General features: G+C 66.2%; 3 protein-coding genes across 4 annotated transcripts in view; 1 reads left to right on the forward strand and 2 right to left on the reverse strand.

Annotated features, from left to right (window-relative positions):
• Nucleotides 1-597: 597 nt before the first annotated feature.
• On the forward strand, nucleotides 598-6,589 carry CCDC22 (CCC complex scaffolding subunit CCDC22). Its single transcript, XM_075738712.1, has 17 exons — nucleotides 598-784; nucleotides 1,424-1,601; nucleotides 1,814-1,946; nucleotides 2,041-2,147; nucleotides 2,260-2,326; nucleotides 2,429-2,598; nucleotides 2,840-3,052; nucleotides 3,149-3,220; nucleotides 3,502-3,621; nucleotides 3,708-3,827; nucleotides 4,068-4,184; nucleotides 4,775-4,876; nucleotides 4,995-5,102; nucleotides 5,393-5,488; nucleotides 5,769-5,828; nucleotides 5,954-6,028; nucleotides 6,304-6,589. Exons 1-17 carry the CDS (start codon nucleotides 735-737, stop codon nucleotides 6,415-6,417), a joined length of 1,902 nt encoding a protein of 633 aa, XP_075594827.1. The 5' UTR covers nucleotides 598-734; the 3' UTR covers nucleotides 6,418-6,589.
• Nucleotides 6,590-6,658: 69 nt separating this feature from the next.
• On the reverse strand, nucleotides 6,659-11,824 carry FOXP3 (forkhead box P3). Of its 2 annotated transcripts, XM_075738751.1 has the most exons (11): nucleotides 10,418-11,824; nucleotides 9,442-9,523; nucleotides 9,239-9,329; nucleotides 9,049-9,166; nucleotides 8,862-8,937; nucleotides 8,283-8,351; nucleotides 8,064-8,190; nucleotides 7,894-7,958; nucleotides 7,456-7,557; nucleotides 6,854-6,975; nucleotides 6,659-6,717 (listed from the first exon to the last, which is right to left on the reverse strand). In XM_075738751.1, exons 1-11 carry the CDS (start codon nucleotides 10,435-10,437, stop codon nucleotides 6,678-6,680), a joined length of 912 nt encoding a protein of 303 aa, XP_075594866.1. In that variant the 5' UTR covers nucleotides 10,438-11,824; the 3' UTR covers nucleotides 6,659-6,677. The 2 variants fall into 2 exon arrangements, with proteins under 2 accessions (XP_075594866.1, XP_075594867.1); XM_075738752.1 differs by lacking the exons at nucleotides 7,894-7,958; nucleotides 8,064-8,190.
• Nucleotides 10,597-13,375, reverse strand: part of HUWE1 (HECT, UBA and WWE domain containing E3 ubiquitin protein ligase 1) — a 22,124-nt gene continuing 19,345 nt past the window's right edge. The window contains exon 43 of the mRNA XM_075738677.1: nucleotides 10,597-10,605. Within this exon, the coding sequence (XP_075594792.1) occupies nucleotides 10,597-10,605 (9 nt within the window). The remainder of the gene's footprint in view (nucleotides 10,606-13,375) is intronic.

The following is a 13,375-nucleotide window of genomic DNA, read 5'->3' on the forward strand; positions in this document are numbered from 1 at the left end:
ACAAGGATGGGGCACACGTGTGTGAGAGATACGTTTCTTATCTCAGCCGCCCCACGGATGCCAATTCCTGCCTCAGTGACCCCAAACAGGCACCATATCCCCCCCTCGTAGACACCATTTACCCCTTCAGCCACCCCTCAAACCCCATAAGCACCATTTCCCTCTCATAGACACCATTTCCACTCTCAAAAGCACCACTGTGCTCCTCATAAATACCGCTTCCCCCCTCGCAAGTACTTTTTCCCCTTATAGACACCATTTACCCCCTCAGAAGCACCATTTTCCTCCTCAGCTGCCCCTCAAACCCCACAGGCACCATTTTCCCCCTCAAAAACACCACTCCCCCCTCACAAGCACCCTTTTCCCCCTCATAGACACCACTTCCCCCCTCACAAGCACCATTTTTCCCCTCATTATCACCTGTTCCCCCTTCACCACCCCTCACGGCCGCCATTTCCCTCCCCTCAGCCGCGCCTCGCGCCCCCTCAGTTTCCCGCCTCAGCCGCGCCTCGCGCCGCCTACAACTCCCAGCGTGCCCCGCGCCGACGCGGACTACAACTCCCAGCGTGCCCCGCGCTGGGCGAGGGGGGGCGGAGCCTGCCTCGGTTCCGCGGCGGGGCCCGCCTCACGTGACTCGCGGCGGGACTTTGCGGGGGTGCGGGAAAACCGGGGTGTCCCGTCCCCCCCAAATTCCCCCCGCAGGATTTAGGGGGCCCCCCCGACCCCCCCCCAAAATGGAGGAGGTGGACAAAATCCTGATCCATTCGCTGCGGCAGGCGGGGACGTGAGTGGAGGAGAGCGGGGGGGGGGGGGCAATCTGGGGGATTTTGGGGGGGCTCTGGGGTGCGGGGGGGGCACTGGAGAGTTTTGGGGGGTCGGGGCGGGGGAGACTCCGGAGGAGGTTTTGGGGGGTCACTGGGGGGGATCTTAAGGGGTCTGGGGGATTTGCGGGGCGACCCTAAGAAATTGGGGGGGGGGGGTGTCCCTGGGGGGGGGTGTTGGGGTCCCTGGGGGGGAGTTTTGGGGTTCCCTGGGAGGGTTTTGGGGTGCTTGGGGGGTTTTGGGGTTCCTGAGGGGGGTTTTGGGGTTCCCTGAGAGGGTTTTGGGGTTCCCCGAGGGGGGATTGGGGTCCCTGAGGGGGGTGTTGGGGTCCCTGGGGGGGGTTTTGGGGTTCCCTGGGAGGGTTTTGGGGTCCCTGGGAGGGGTTTTGGGGTTCCCTGAGAGGGTTTTGGGGTCCCTGGGGGAGCACCCCAAGGAGTTTGGGGGGGGGATACGGGACTGGAAGGGGGGGGTGACCCCTGTGGGTGCCTGGAGGTGGCGGTGGTGGGGTGTCAGGATTTTTTTTGTGGGTGCTGTGAGGGGGGGGGGCTCCCCATGATTATTTATGATTATTTTTTGGGGTGCCCCCCCCCCAAAAAAAAAGGCCGGTGCCCCCTGAAGTGCAGAGTGTTCGGGACCTGACCCCGGAGCTGGTGGTGGAGGCGGCCGTGCGCTGCCTGCGGGCCGTGCACCCCGCTTTGGGGGCCCCCCTCAGCCCCCTCCTGCCCCCCGGAATCTCCGCGCGCTTCCGACTCGCTTCCGACCTGGCCGCCGCTTGTCAGGTACACCCCAAAAAACCCTAAGGGAACCCCAAAATTTAGGGGGGGGTGTGGGGGGACACCCCCGCTACCCCACCGCTCTCCCCCGGTAATACATGAGCGACATTGGGGTTCAGACCTTGGCATTCCCCTCCGGCAAATTTTTAGGGGTGGAGGAGAATGGGGCACCCCAAAAATTTTTGGGGTGACCCCCCACCTCCCACCTCCCGCCCCAGGAGCTGGGATTTGGGGGCGACGTGGGGTACCAGACCTTCCTCTACAGCTCCGAGCACGACACCCGCCGCCTCCTCCTTTTCCTCGTGGAAAAGCTGCCACGGGACGAGAGCGAAAGAGGGGCTGAGCCCCCCGGTATGGATTTTGGGGGGTCCCTTGGGGTTTTGGGGGGATCCTCTGGGGTTTTGGGGGGGGGGGCACTCCATACCTTTGTGTCCCACCCCTCCAGGGAAATCGGGGGCTCTGCTACGAGCCATCGGCGCCCGCATCCAGGAGCAGCTGGGGACCCCCTGGGTGCCCCCCGCTTGTCGCACGGCCCGGCTGCAGCGCCTGCAGGTGGGTTTTGGGGGGGCCCTGACCCCCCCACCCCAAAAAAAAATTGTGGGTGATCCCCCTCCTCTTAATTTGGGGGGAAAAAAAACCCAACCCGTTAATTAACCGTTTTTAGGGCACGGGTCGGCTGCATCGCTTCGTTACCTGCCCCCTGGTTCTGCCCCACAGCGGGGGACCCCCAGGTAGGAGGGGGGTTTTTTTTCGGGGGGGTGGTGTAAAGTTTGGGGGTTCAGGTGGGGGTTGTTTTGGGGGGGGTGGTCTGCTCACATTCCCCGTCTCTGCAGAGCTGCAGGAGTATTTTGGGGGGGCTGCCCCCCCGGTGCCGGCGCAGCCCCCCCTTTCCGTGGGGACCCCCCCGTCTTTGCTGGAGGCGCACGCGGCCCAGCTCAGCGCCCGGCACGACTGGGAGGCGGAATGGGGGGGCCCCGGCCTGGCCTCCCGCCTGCCCCCCCAGGTGAGACCCCGCGTCCCCCCCAAAATGATGGGGGGGGGGGTCTCAAGCTTTGGGGGAGGGGGATGTGTCTCCAGGGATCCCCAGGACTTGGGGGGCCCCTGTGGGTCCCACTTTTCTCTCCCCACCCCTAGGAGTTTGGGGGGGGGGGAGTGTCTGTGGGTCTGACCCCCTTTTTTGGGGGGGGGTGTTTTGGGGGTCCCTGTGGGTCTGACACCCCCCCTTCCCTTCCGCCCCCCCCCAGGAATACGTGGGGCGGAAGCGACTCCGTGCTCGGCTCCGGGCCCTGGAGCCCCTACGTCAAGCGTGCCCCCCCCGACCTCAGGGACCCCCCCCGGGACCCCTGGACCCCGCTTGGCTCCAAGAAGCTTTTGGGGCTGGGGGGGTCGGGGGATTTGGGGGGGCCCTGCCCAAGGGGTCCCGCTTCACCCGCACCCAGCACCTGACCCATGAGCAGGTAGGTGGGGGGACACACCGGAGGGGTGGGGGGTGGGTTTTGGGGGGCCCCCCCTCCACCCTGGGGTCTGACCTGGTCTGGGGTCTCATCCTGCAGGACCCCCAAATCCTGCTGCAGCAGATCCAGGCGGCTGCCGAGACCCTGCACCCCTCAAAGAGCCCTGAGGAGGTAATGGGATGGGATGGGGGGGGGGGGGGGGGGCGGTGTTCACTCTGAACCCTACTGATGGCTCTGGTGGGTGGGCGTTCACTCTGGACCCTACTGATGGCTCTGAATGGTGGGCGTTCACTCTGGATCTTGCTGATGGCCGCATGTGTACTCTGGACCTTACTGATGGCTCTGGTGGGTGGGCGTTCACTCTGGACCCTACTGATGGCTGCAGTGGGTAGACGTTCACTCTGGACCCTACTGACGGCCACATTTAGAAGGGGTTTCCCCCCCCACCGCAGGATGCGGGGGCACGCCAGGCCGGCGAGGAAGCTGCCCTGGAGGAGACCCTGGCTCGGCTGGAGGCCGAAATCGAGGGCTGCCGCGGGGAGGTGCGGGACGCCCAGCTCAGCCTAACCCAGGTGCGTGCCGGGTGGGGGACCTGGGCGGGGCGCCCGTTGGGTTTTTTGGGGTGCCCTGATGGGGTGCATGTGCCCCCCCTCCCCAGGCAGAGGCGGAGGTGCGGCAGGGCCGGCTGGTTTTGGGGGGCCGGGAGGACGCCCTCCGGCTGAAGGCGCGGGCAGTCGAGCTGCTGCCGGATGCCGAGAGCAACATGGCCAAGCTCCAGGTGAGGATTTTGGGGTACCCCCCTGGGGCGGGGATTTGGGGGGGGGCGGGGCTGGGCTGTGAGGCTGTTTGGGTGTAGTTTGGGGGGGGGGGAGGTGCAGTTTGGGGTGTACAGCTGCCCCAGCGGTGGAGGCGAAGGGTGGCATGGGGGTGGGTGTGTGTGGGGGCAATCTGGGGGGTGCTTGCTGGGGAGTATTTTTGGGGGTGCAGCGTTTTGGGGGTGCCCTGACGCTGCTCGCAGCTGGTGGTGGAGGCCAGCAGCCGTCGTATCGTCAGCCTGGCGGGGCAGTGGGAGCGGCACCGGGGACCCCTCCTCGCCGAGTACCGGCACCTCCGGGCCCTGCGTGACTCCGCCCAGGTAAGGGGGGGTCTGGGGTCTGTACCCCCTTTTTTTGGGGTCCGTGGGTCTCCTTTCTGCTGAGTTTGGGGTCCCCAGGTGGGTTTTGGGGGTCCCTGGAGGGTCAAGAATTTTCTTTCCAGTGGTTTTGGGGTGCCCTGATTGTCCCCAAGTGGGTTTTGGGGTCCATGGGGGGGTCTCATCCTGGGGACGCGGTGGGTTTGGGGGTCCCCCGGTCTCTCCCTGGTTGGTTTTGGGGGGTTCTTGGGAGCTCTGGGGTTCCCAGTGGGTTTGGGGTGCCCAGGTCCCTCCCTGGTAGATTTTGGGGGGTCCCTGGGGGCTTTACAACCATCTTCCCAGTGGTTTGGGGTGCCCAGGTCCCCTTCCCGGTGGGTTTTGGGGTCCCCAGGTCCCTCCCTGGTAGATTTTGGGGTCCCCCCAGCGGGTTTGAAGCCCCCTTCCCAGTGCATTTACAACTCCGAGGTCCCCTCCCGGGTGGTTTTGGGGGCAGAGAGCCCCTTCCTGGAGGTTTTGGGGTGTCTGGCCCCCCCCCCGGTGGGTTTTGGGGGTACCCCGATTTGGGGTACCCCCTTTGTTTCTCCTACCCGCAGCTGGAGTCGTCGCGGCGCCTGTCGGAGATCCGGTCCCTGCACGAACGCAGCCGCTCGGCCGCCGCCGAAGCCCGACGCAAGGAGGAGCTGTACAAACAACTGGTGAGAAATTGGGGTGCAGGGGCGAGGGGGGGGGGTGTCACAGGGTGATTATTTTGGGGTGCGGGGGGGGTGGGTGTGTCCCCCACTTTCATACGTACCCCACACACACACATGGCAGGTGGCGGAGCTGGAGGCGCTGCCCCGCGACGTCTCGCGCGCCGTCTACACCCAGCGCATCCTGGAGATCGTGGGCAACATCCGCAAGCAGAAGGAGGAGATCGGCAAGGTGTGGGGGGGGGGGATTTTGGGGGGGCCTGGGGGGGGGGTGTTTGGGGGGGGGCTGGAGATTTGGGGGACCCCCCCCTTCAGCCTTGGGTGGGGGAGGAGTTTTGGGGTTCCTAGGGAAGCCTAGAGGAGTCCTGGGGGGGGGGGTATTAGGTCCCATTTGAGTTCTTGGGGGGTGTGGGGGGTGTGTGCATTTGGGGGGGGCCTCTGTGGGTAGTGGGTGCACCCCCAAAATGAGGGGGGGTGTTTTGGGGTCCCCCCCAGCCCTGACCCCCCACGCCCCCCCCCCAGATTTTGGTGGACACGCGAGCGCTGCAGAAGGAGATCAACTCCCTGGTGGGGAAGCTGGAGAGGACCTTCAGCGTCACCGACGAGCTGCTCTTCAAGGTTTGGGGGGGGCCCCGCGTGAATTTGGGGGGCCCTTTGGGGTGGGGGGAGACTTTGGGGTGGGGGGGGGCCCCAGAGAGATCAAGGAGGGGATTTTTTTTGGGGGGTCTATGGGCTGACCCTGAAGGAAGGGGTGAGTTTGTGGCGTGGGGATCCCCCTAAATTGTTGCACGAGCCCCCCCAAATTATCCCGTGTGCTCCCCCAAAATTGGCCCATGTGCCCCCCCCCCAAATTATCCCACGTGCACCCCCCAAAATCGTCCCATGTCACCCCCCCCAGGACGCCAAGCGGGACGAGGTGGTGAGGAAAGCCTACAAGTATCTGGCAGCTCTGCACGAGGTAATGGGGGGGGGTACACGGTTTGGGGGGGGCCCAGGTGGAATTTGGGGGTACAATGGGGGAGGGGGCTGGAGAATTTGGGGGGGGGTCACTCGCACCCCCTTTTTGCCACCCCACCCCCCCAGAACTGTGCCCAGCTGATCCGGACCATTGAGGACACTGGGACCATTCAGAGAGAGATCCGGGACCTGGAGGAGCAGGTGGGGGTTTTGGGGGGCTCGGGGGGGGGGGCGGGATATAATGGGGGGGGGCAAGAATTTGGGGTGTCCTTGGGGACCCCCCCCGGGGCTACTGGGGTATTAATTAACCTCTCACATCTCCCCATATCTCTTTGTGTCCCCCCCAACTCTTTGTCCCCCCCAACTCTTTGCCCCTGAACTCCTTGCCCCCCCAATTCCCCCCCAATTTTTTGCCCCCCCCATTTTCTGCCCCCCCAATTTTAACACGCCCCCCAAAACCCCGTTACCCCCCCCAGATCGAGGGGGAGATGAGCGCGAAGCCCCCCGCCAGCCTCGACCGGATCCTCAGCGACTGCCGGGAGCTGCGGGAGGAGAACGCGCTGCTGGCGGCACGAGCCCGCCACGCCTGAACCCCAAAACTTGGGGGAGGATCCCCTCAAAAAATACACTCTGGGTCCCCCCCTCAAAGTGGGGTATGGGGGTGCCTGAATCCCCCTGTGTAGCCCCCCCCCCCCAAAATGCACCCACGGCAGAAGATGGAACGGTTCCTTTATGGTTTCAATAAAATCCCAGCACAGCGGTTTTGGGGTGTCACGTTCTTGGGGGGGGGAGAATTTGGGGGGGACCCTCCAGTCTCCCCCCTGCAACATGTTTTGGGGGGGCCCCCCCCTCAGCTCCGAGAGGGCAGAAAGTACTTCAGGTCGCAGTCTCTGTGGGGGAAGTGTGTATGGGGGGGGGGGTTGGTTAGGGGCTTTTTTTTTGGGGGGGGGTGGTTAAGGGGCTCCCCCCCCGTTTTTAGGGTCCTTGGGGGGGTTTTGGGGTGCAGGGAGGGGATTTTGGGGGTACCTGGGGTACCGTTGTCCCCGTTTCCGCCTGAATTCGGCCTCGTCCACGGTCCAGACGGCCCCGCGCACGTTCTCCACTCGCACGAAGCACTTGTGCAGGCTCAGGTTGTGGCGCACAGCGTTCTGGGGGGGGGGGGGGGCACCCCGAGAAATTGGGGGGGGCTGCCCCCCCCAAATTCCCTGAGGAATTTTTTTTGGGGGGGGGTCTGGGACAACTTTTGGGGGGGTTTGGCGGGGGGGGGGTGTCTTTGGGCTGTGGCAAGGAGGGGGGTTGGTGGGTGGAGAGACTGGGAGAATTTGGGGTGTCCCTCCTGCTTTTGTGGGGGGCAGTGTGTTTTTTTGGGGGGGCAAGTTTGGGGGACCCCCCCCTTGCAGATGGCAACATTTTGGGGTGCTGGGGGGGTGTGTGTGTATGTGTGAACCAAAAGGTTTGGGGTTCCCAGTGGTGGTGATGGGGGGGGGAGAGAGACACTCCCTGATTTTCAGGGGAGAAGTTGGGGTGCCCCCCCCCCAAATGGGGGTGTGCTGGGCAGGGGGGGAAAGGGGGGTTCCTGGGGAGTGGGTGTGTGGAATTTGGGGGTGCGGGGGGGGGGGGGGTCCCACCTTCCAGGTGGCGGTGTTGTGGCGGAAGTACCCGAACATCCGGCTGAACCAGTGGTAGATCTCGCCCAGGGTGCGCTGGCGCTGGGGGGACTCCAGAATGGCCTGGGGGGGGGGGCGGGGGGACACACAGGGGGTTTTTGGGGGGGCACAACAGGGTTGGGGGGGTTTGGGGACACTTTGGGGGGGCTGGGGATGTGGGGGGGGGGTTGGGGACAGGGGGGGGGGCTATGGGGACAAGGAGTGGGGGGCTCCTACAGGGAATAGCCATAGGGATGGGGGAGCTTGGGGTGTGTGTGAAGGATTTGGGGGGGCTCTGAGGGATTTGGGGGGCTATAAAGAATTTGGGGGGGCTATAAGGGATGGGGGGGTCGTATACGGTGGGGGGGGTGTAGGGGACACGGGGGGGGCTATAGGGGACACTGGGGGGGGGTCACTCACCCAACGAATGAGCATGGCGTAGGTGTAGGGGGGCCGGGCGGTGCTGAGCCGGTAGTACTCCAGTTCTGGGGGGGCCCGGGGGGGGTCAGGGGGGGTCCCAGGCATTGGGCCCCCCCCGGTAATTTGGGGCCCCCCCCTTGTCTTACCCCCCCCCCAAACCTGGGGCTCACCTGGGCAGGGCCCCCTGTGGTCCCAGGGGTGTCCTGGGGGGGGCAGCGGGGTCTCGGGCTCCGCCTCAGGGGGGGCTGGTTGGCCCCAAATTGGGGGGGCCCCAGCCTGGCCCTTCCCGGGGGGGCCCTGAGGAAGGGGGGGACACGCACAGAGGTGAGGGGCTGGCAGCACATCGGGGGGGTCCCCGCCCCTGTTTTGGGGTTCCCCCCCCCCCTTACCATCGTAGGGGGGGCCCTCCGGATGAGCTGCGCCTGCAACAGCCCCAGGCGGTGCCGCTCGCGGGCCAGCTGGGGGGGGCACACAGGTTTTGGGGGGCACGGGGAGGGGGAACGGGTTTGGGGGGGGCACAGGGAGGGGCCAGGGGTTCGTGGAGGTGATAAGTTGGGGGGGGGGGCAGAGGTTTTGGGGCGGTCATGGGGTGGGGGGGGTATGGGGAGGAGATGGGTTTGGGGGGGACATGGTTTGGCAGTGGGTCGGGGGGGACAAAGGTTTGGGGGGACCCAGGGAGGACACGGGTTTGGGGGGGACATGGGGGCTGGGGGGGGGCACACGTTTGGGGGGGCCCAGGGAGGACATGGGTTTGGGGGGGACATGGGGGCTGGGGGGGGGGGGGGGCACACGTTTGGGGGGGCCCAGGGAGGACAGGAGTTTGGGGGGGGACACGGGGAGCAGAGGCTTGGGGGGGGGTGTCATGATTTTGGGGGGCCCCGGGGCATTTGGGGGGGTGGTTGGGGCTGGGAGGGGGTGAGGGTGGGATTTTGGGGGGGGAGGGGATTTTTGGGGGGGCTCCCCCATACCTGCTGCTCCAGCTCCTGGATCCTCTCCAGCTGCCGCAGGCACTGCGCCACCTCCCCCAGGTCACAGCGGGGTACCCTGCGGGGGGGAGGGGCACATATCTGGGGGGGGCATTTATTTGGGGGGGGGGTGAGGATCCAGGAATTTGGGGTTACCCCCCCCAAAACAGGGAACCCTGGCCCCACTCACCTGGGGGGCTGGGCGGCGTTGGGGGGCAGCTGGGGGGGGTCACTGCCGGCGGGGGTGGGCGAGGGGGCTCGGTCGCGGCCGGGGGGGTCTTTGGGGCCCCACTCGAAACCGGGGAGACCTGGAATAGTTTGGGGGGGTCATGGGGGGGGGGAGAATGCAAATTTGGGGGTGCCGGGGAAGGGGTACTTACCATGCGCCGGGGGGAGCCGTGTCCGCATCACCAGCACCCCGGGGTGGTGGATGTGCAGGAGGGGGGGGCACGACCCCCCCTCGGGTGGCACCTATATATTTGGGGGGGGGGAAGAGGTGAACCCCCACATCCTCTTGCACCCCCCCCCCTCGGTGTTGGGGACCCAGGGGTCCGGTCAGTGCCGCCCCCCCCCCCCCCCAAACCTGGGTGCGCCGAGGGACCCCCCCATCTCCGCGGGTCAGCACCGTGGGGCGATCCTGGGGGCCGCGGGGGGGGCGGCGCTGCCTGGGGGGGGGGGGGGGCGTGTGAGACACCCCCCCGCCCCCCCCCCCACCCCGAGTGTGCGACACGAGCGTGCAAGGCCTGGGCGTGTGTGCGAGGCGGCTCGCACGAGGGCTCTGCGTCACGGCAAGTCCCGGCACACGCGGGGGAGGGCCGGGGGGGGCCTCCACACACATCCATCCCCCCCCCCCCAAACCAGTACCTCCCAGTATGGACTGGGCCCGCTCCCATCCCCAACCATCACCCCCCTGTACCATCCACTGTCACTCTGTGGAGCTCCCAGTCCATCCCAGTGCTTTCCAGTGTCCCCCAGTCCATCCCAGTGTCCCCCAGTGCCTCCTCAGTCCAACCCAGTGCCCCCCCAGTCCATCCCAGTGCCCCCCAGTGCCTCCCCAGTGTATCCCAGTGCCCCCCAGTGTCCCCCAGTCCATCCCAGTGCCCCCCAGTGCCTCCCCAGTCCATCCCAGTGCCCTCCAGTGTCCCCCAGTCCATCCCAGTGCCCCCCAGTGCCTCCCCAGTCCATCCCAGTGCCCTCCACTGTCCCCCAGTCCATCCCAATACCCCCCAGTGCCTCCCCAGTCCATCCCAGTGCCCCCCCAGTCCATCCCAGTGCCCCCCTAGTGCCCCCAGTCCATCTCAGTCCACCCCAGTGCCCCCCCAGTGAGTTCCCAGTGCCTCCCAGTACTCCCAGTCCCCTCCAGAACCCTCCCAGTCTCACCCAGCATCACTCCAGTGCCCCCCCCAGTCCCATCCAACATCACACCCGTACCCCCTCCCAGTGAGTTCCCAATGCCTCCCAGTGAGTTCCCAGTGCTTCCCAGTACACCCCCCCTGCCGCCCAGTGAACTCCCAGTGCCTCCCAGTGCTCCCCAGTGCCTCCCAGTGCCCCCAGCTCACGGGTCCCGGGCGCCCGCCATGGCTCTGGGCGACACCCGGGCGCCTCCGCCCCCGATTTATAGACGGGAAACCACAGCCCTGAGTCACGGCGGGGGCGGGGGGCCGGGGACGGGCCCCCCCAGACCCAAAAGAGCACCCCGAAACGGCCGGGGTAGCGACGGCCCCAAAGGAAGGAAGGATCAGAGACCCTAAAACGCAAAGAAACGCCCCAAAAATGGCTGGGAACAGGCGCCTCGAAACGGTGGATGGGAAACGTGTCAAAATGAGGAGAAATGCCCTGAAATGGGCGGGTAGAGACACCCCGAATTGGTCAGGTGGAGACACCCCGAAACGCAGAGAAATGCCCCAAAAAGATCGGGGAGAAACAGCCTGAATTGGGTGGAGACACCCCGAAATGCAGAGAAATGCCCCAAAACGACCGGGCAGAAACACCTCAAATCCTCTGGGCAGAGAAAGCCCAAAACGAGGAGAAATGTTCCCAAAAAGAGCTGGGCACGGACACCCCAAAATGACCAGGCTGAGATGCCCCAAAATACAGAGAAATGCCCCAAAACAAGTGGGTAGAAATGCCCAAAACTGGTCAGGCAGAGGCACCCCCAAAAATGCAGAAAAACGCGGCGAAAAGAGCAGGCAGACACACCCCAAAAATGAGGAGAAACGCCCCAAAATAACTGGGCACAGACACCCTAAAATGGCCGTAAAGAGACACCCCAAAATGCAGAGAAATGCCCCCAAATGACCAGGCAGATACACCCTAAATCGCCCGGGTAAAGACACCCCAAAAGGCAGCAAAATGCCCCAAAATGGCCGAGCAGAGAAAACCCAAAACCAGCCAGGGGAGAAACACTCCAAAAGTAGGAGAAATGCCCCGAAACCGGCAGCCGGATGGTGACACCCCAAAACGGGGGGGTGCTGCCCCCCCATTCCTGCGTCCTGTCGTGCCAGAAAACACTCCAAAACACCCTGAAACGCCCCAAAAAGATGCTGTTGAAAAAAAGCGGCTAAAACGCACCTCAAAAAGCCGAGAAATGCCCCAAAATGGACTCAAATCGCTCAGGTGCCCCCAAATCCCTCAAAACTGCCCAGAAATGGTAAAAGCCCCCTCCGTACCCCGATAATTTGGGGGGGCCCGCGTGTTTTCCAGCCGCAGGCCCTGCTTTTCGCCCCTTTTTCAAGGAAACGACGCACCCGAAACTCATCGCTTTAATGTTGGGTTGTTTTTTTTTTTTTTGATGCTTTCCAACCCCGAATTCGCCCTGTTTTAACCCAAATCTGCTCCCGGTTTCAGCGCCCCGGGACCCCTCCCCGGTTTCGGGGGGTGGTGGGGTGGTTTGGGGGCGTTTTTCCCCCCCCCCTCCCCTTCTCCCCGGGACTTCCCCAGCTCAAATCGACTTGAAACTCGCCCTGAGACAGCAGGAAACCGGGGGGTGGGGGGGGTGGGGGTTGAGTGCCAGGGGACCGTGCGGGCCTGCTCCACCCCCCCCCCAAAAAAATACACCCCCCCCCCCCTTAGGGACCCCCCCAAACCCCATCGCCATGTCGGCCATGTGCCGCAGCGTGAGGGCGTGCGCAGGCCCCTCGTGCGAAGGCCGTCGCACGTCGGCCGCATGTTGGCCCCCCCGCTCCTCGTGTGAGCGCGTGTTGGGGTGCAGCCCCCCCCCCCCCCCCCCCCCGGGCGCTCCCCCCACCGCACCCCGCTCACCGGCAGCACCCCGCTCGCCTGCTTGCCCCGCCCGCGGCACCCCGCTTTTTATGGTGTGTCCCCCCTCCCCGTGATGTCAGAGAACCCTCCTCCTCCTGTGGGGGGGTCCTGGGGGGCCCCCCAAATCCTCCAACCTCCCCCCGCTTCCGCCCCCTCCCCATGGGGATGGGGGGGTCACCACCACCGCCCCAAACTTTCACTTGTGCTACTTTTTTTTTTTTTGGGGGGCCACACAAGGGGACCTGAGGAGCCTGCGTCCCTCCCAGTGCCCCCCCAAGGGGTGCAGCCACCTGGGGGACCCTGCTTGGCCCCCCCTTGAGTACCTGGGTGCCCCTTTAGCCGCCCCCCCCCCGGGGGTCCCCTCAGTCTCCAGGGGTCCCCCCGGACTCTGAGGTGAGGTGGGGGGGGGGGTGTTGGTGTGTGATTTACCTCCCCCCCCCCCCGCCCGACCCCCGGGGACTCCTGCGCCCCCCGGCCCCTCTAGCCCCGCCCCCCGGCCCCTCTAGCCCCGCCCCCGCCCCTCAGGCCACGCCCCCGCGGCTCAGGCCACGCCCCTCCGCCTGCGCAGCACCTCCCGGCCACGCCCCCTCCCGCCATGGCCCGGGCACCCGCCTCCGCCCCGGCGCCCCCCCCGCCTTGGCCGGACTCCCGGCATGCCCCGCGCCGGGGGGGCCCTTCCCAGCCTGCCCCGCGGCCCGGGACCCCCCCCCATCCCCCTTGGACCCCCCCTCCGTCCCCCCATGCCCCCCCCGGCGGCGGGTCCCCCCCCCCCCGGACGCCTGGCTCCCGGCCCCCCCCGTCCCGGACGCTTGGGTCCCCCTGGGGGACCCCGAAACCCCCGTGTCCCCCCCCCCGGGGGACCCCGACACCCCCTCGGCCCCCCCCGGGGGGGGGTCCAGGCGGGTCCTTTTCGCCGACGCTTTGGGGCTCCCCCTCACCCGCCTGCGGCAATACCGGCCCTGGGACCCCCGGGGACGAGGGGGGGGCCCGGGAGGGGGCAGCGGGGGTTTTGGGGGACCCCCCCAGGGTGGGGAGGGGGGCGCGGGGGGGGAGCAGCCCCCCGGGAGCTGGATGAGGCCTGGGAAGGGCAGGTAAGAGATGGGGAGGGGGGGGGGGCAAAACTGCATGGGGGGGGCCCCAAAAATAAGGTGAACCCCCCCTAAAATAGGCTGACCCCCCCCTTCCTGCATGTGCCCCCCTAAATTGGGAGGGGGGGGGTTATGGGGCATGCTTGGGTCCCCCAAATGTGGTCACCC

This window comes from Balearica regulorum, chromosome 35 (genome assembly GCF_011004875.1).
Source record: "Balearica regulorum gibbericeps isolate bBalReg1 chromosome 35, bBalReg1.pri, whole genome shotgun sequence".
NCBI classification, from domain to species: Eukaryota; Metazoa; Chordata; class Aves; order Gruiformes; family Gruidae; genus Balearica; species Balearica regulorum.

What these genes read in the sequence shown, in the direction of transcription:
- CCDC22 (XM_075738712.1), top strand. Translation starts at nt 735, where the DNA reads ATGGAGGAGGTGGACAAAATCCTGATCCATTCGCTGCGGCAGGCGGGG. An exon ending in ACCTGGCCGCCGCTTGTCAG is followed by an intron (nt 1,602 to 1,813) that starts GTACACCCCAAA and finishes CTCCCGCCCCAG; the next exon opens with GAGCTGGGATTTGGGGGCGA. An exon ending in CCCGGCTGCAGCGCCTGCAG is followed by an intron (nt 2,148 to 2,259) that starts GTGGGTTTTGGG and finishes AACCGTTTTTAG; the next exon opens with GGCACGGGTCGGCTGCATCG.
- FOXP3 (XM_075738751.1), bottom strand. Translation starts at nt 10,437, where the DNA reads ATGGCGGGCGCCCGGGACCC. An exon ending in GGGTCCCTCGGCGCACCCAG is followed by an intron (nt 9,330 to 9,441) that starts GTTTGGGGGGGG and finishes CCAAATATATAG; the next exon opens with GTGCCACCCGAGGGGGGGTC. An exon ending in CGGGGACAACGGTACCCCAG is followed by an intron (nt 6,718 to 6,853) that starts GTACCCCCAAAA and finishes CTTCCCCCACAG; the next exon opens with AGACTGCGACCTGAAGTACT.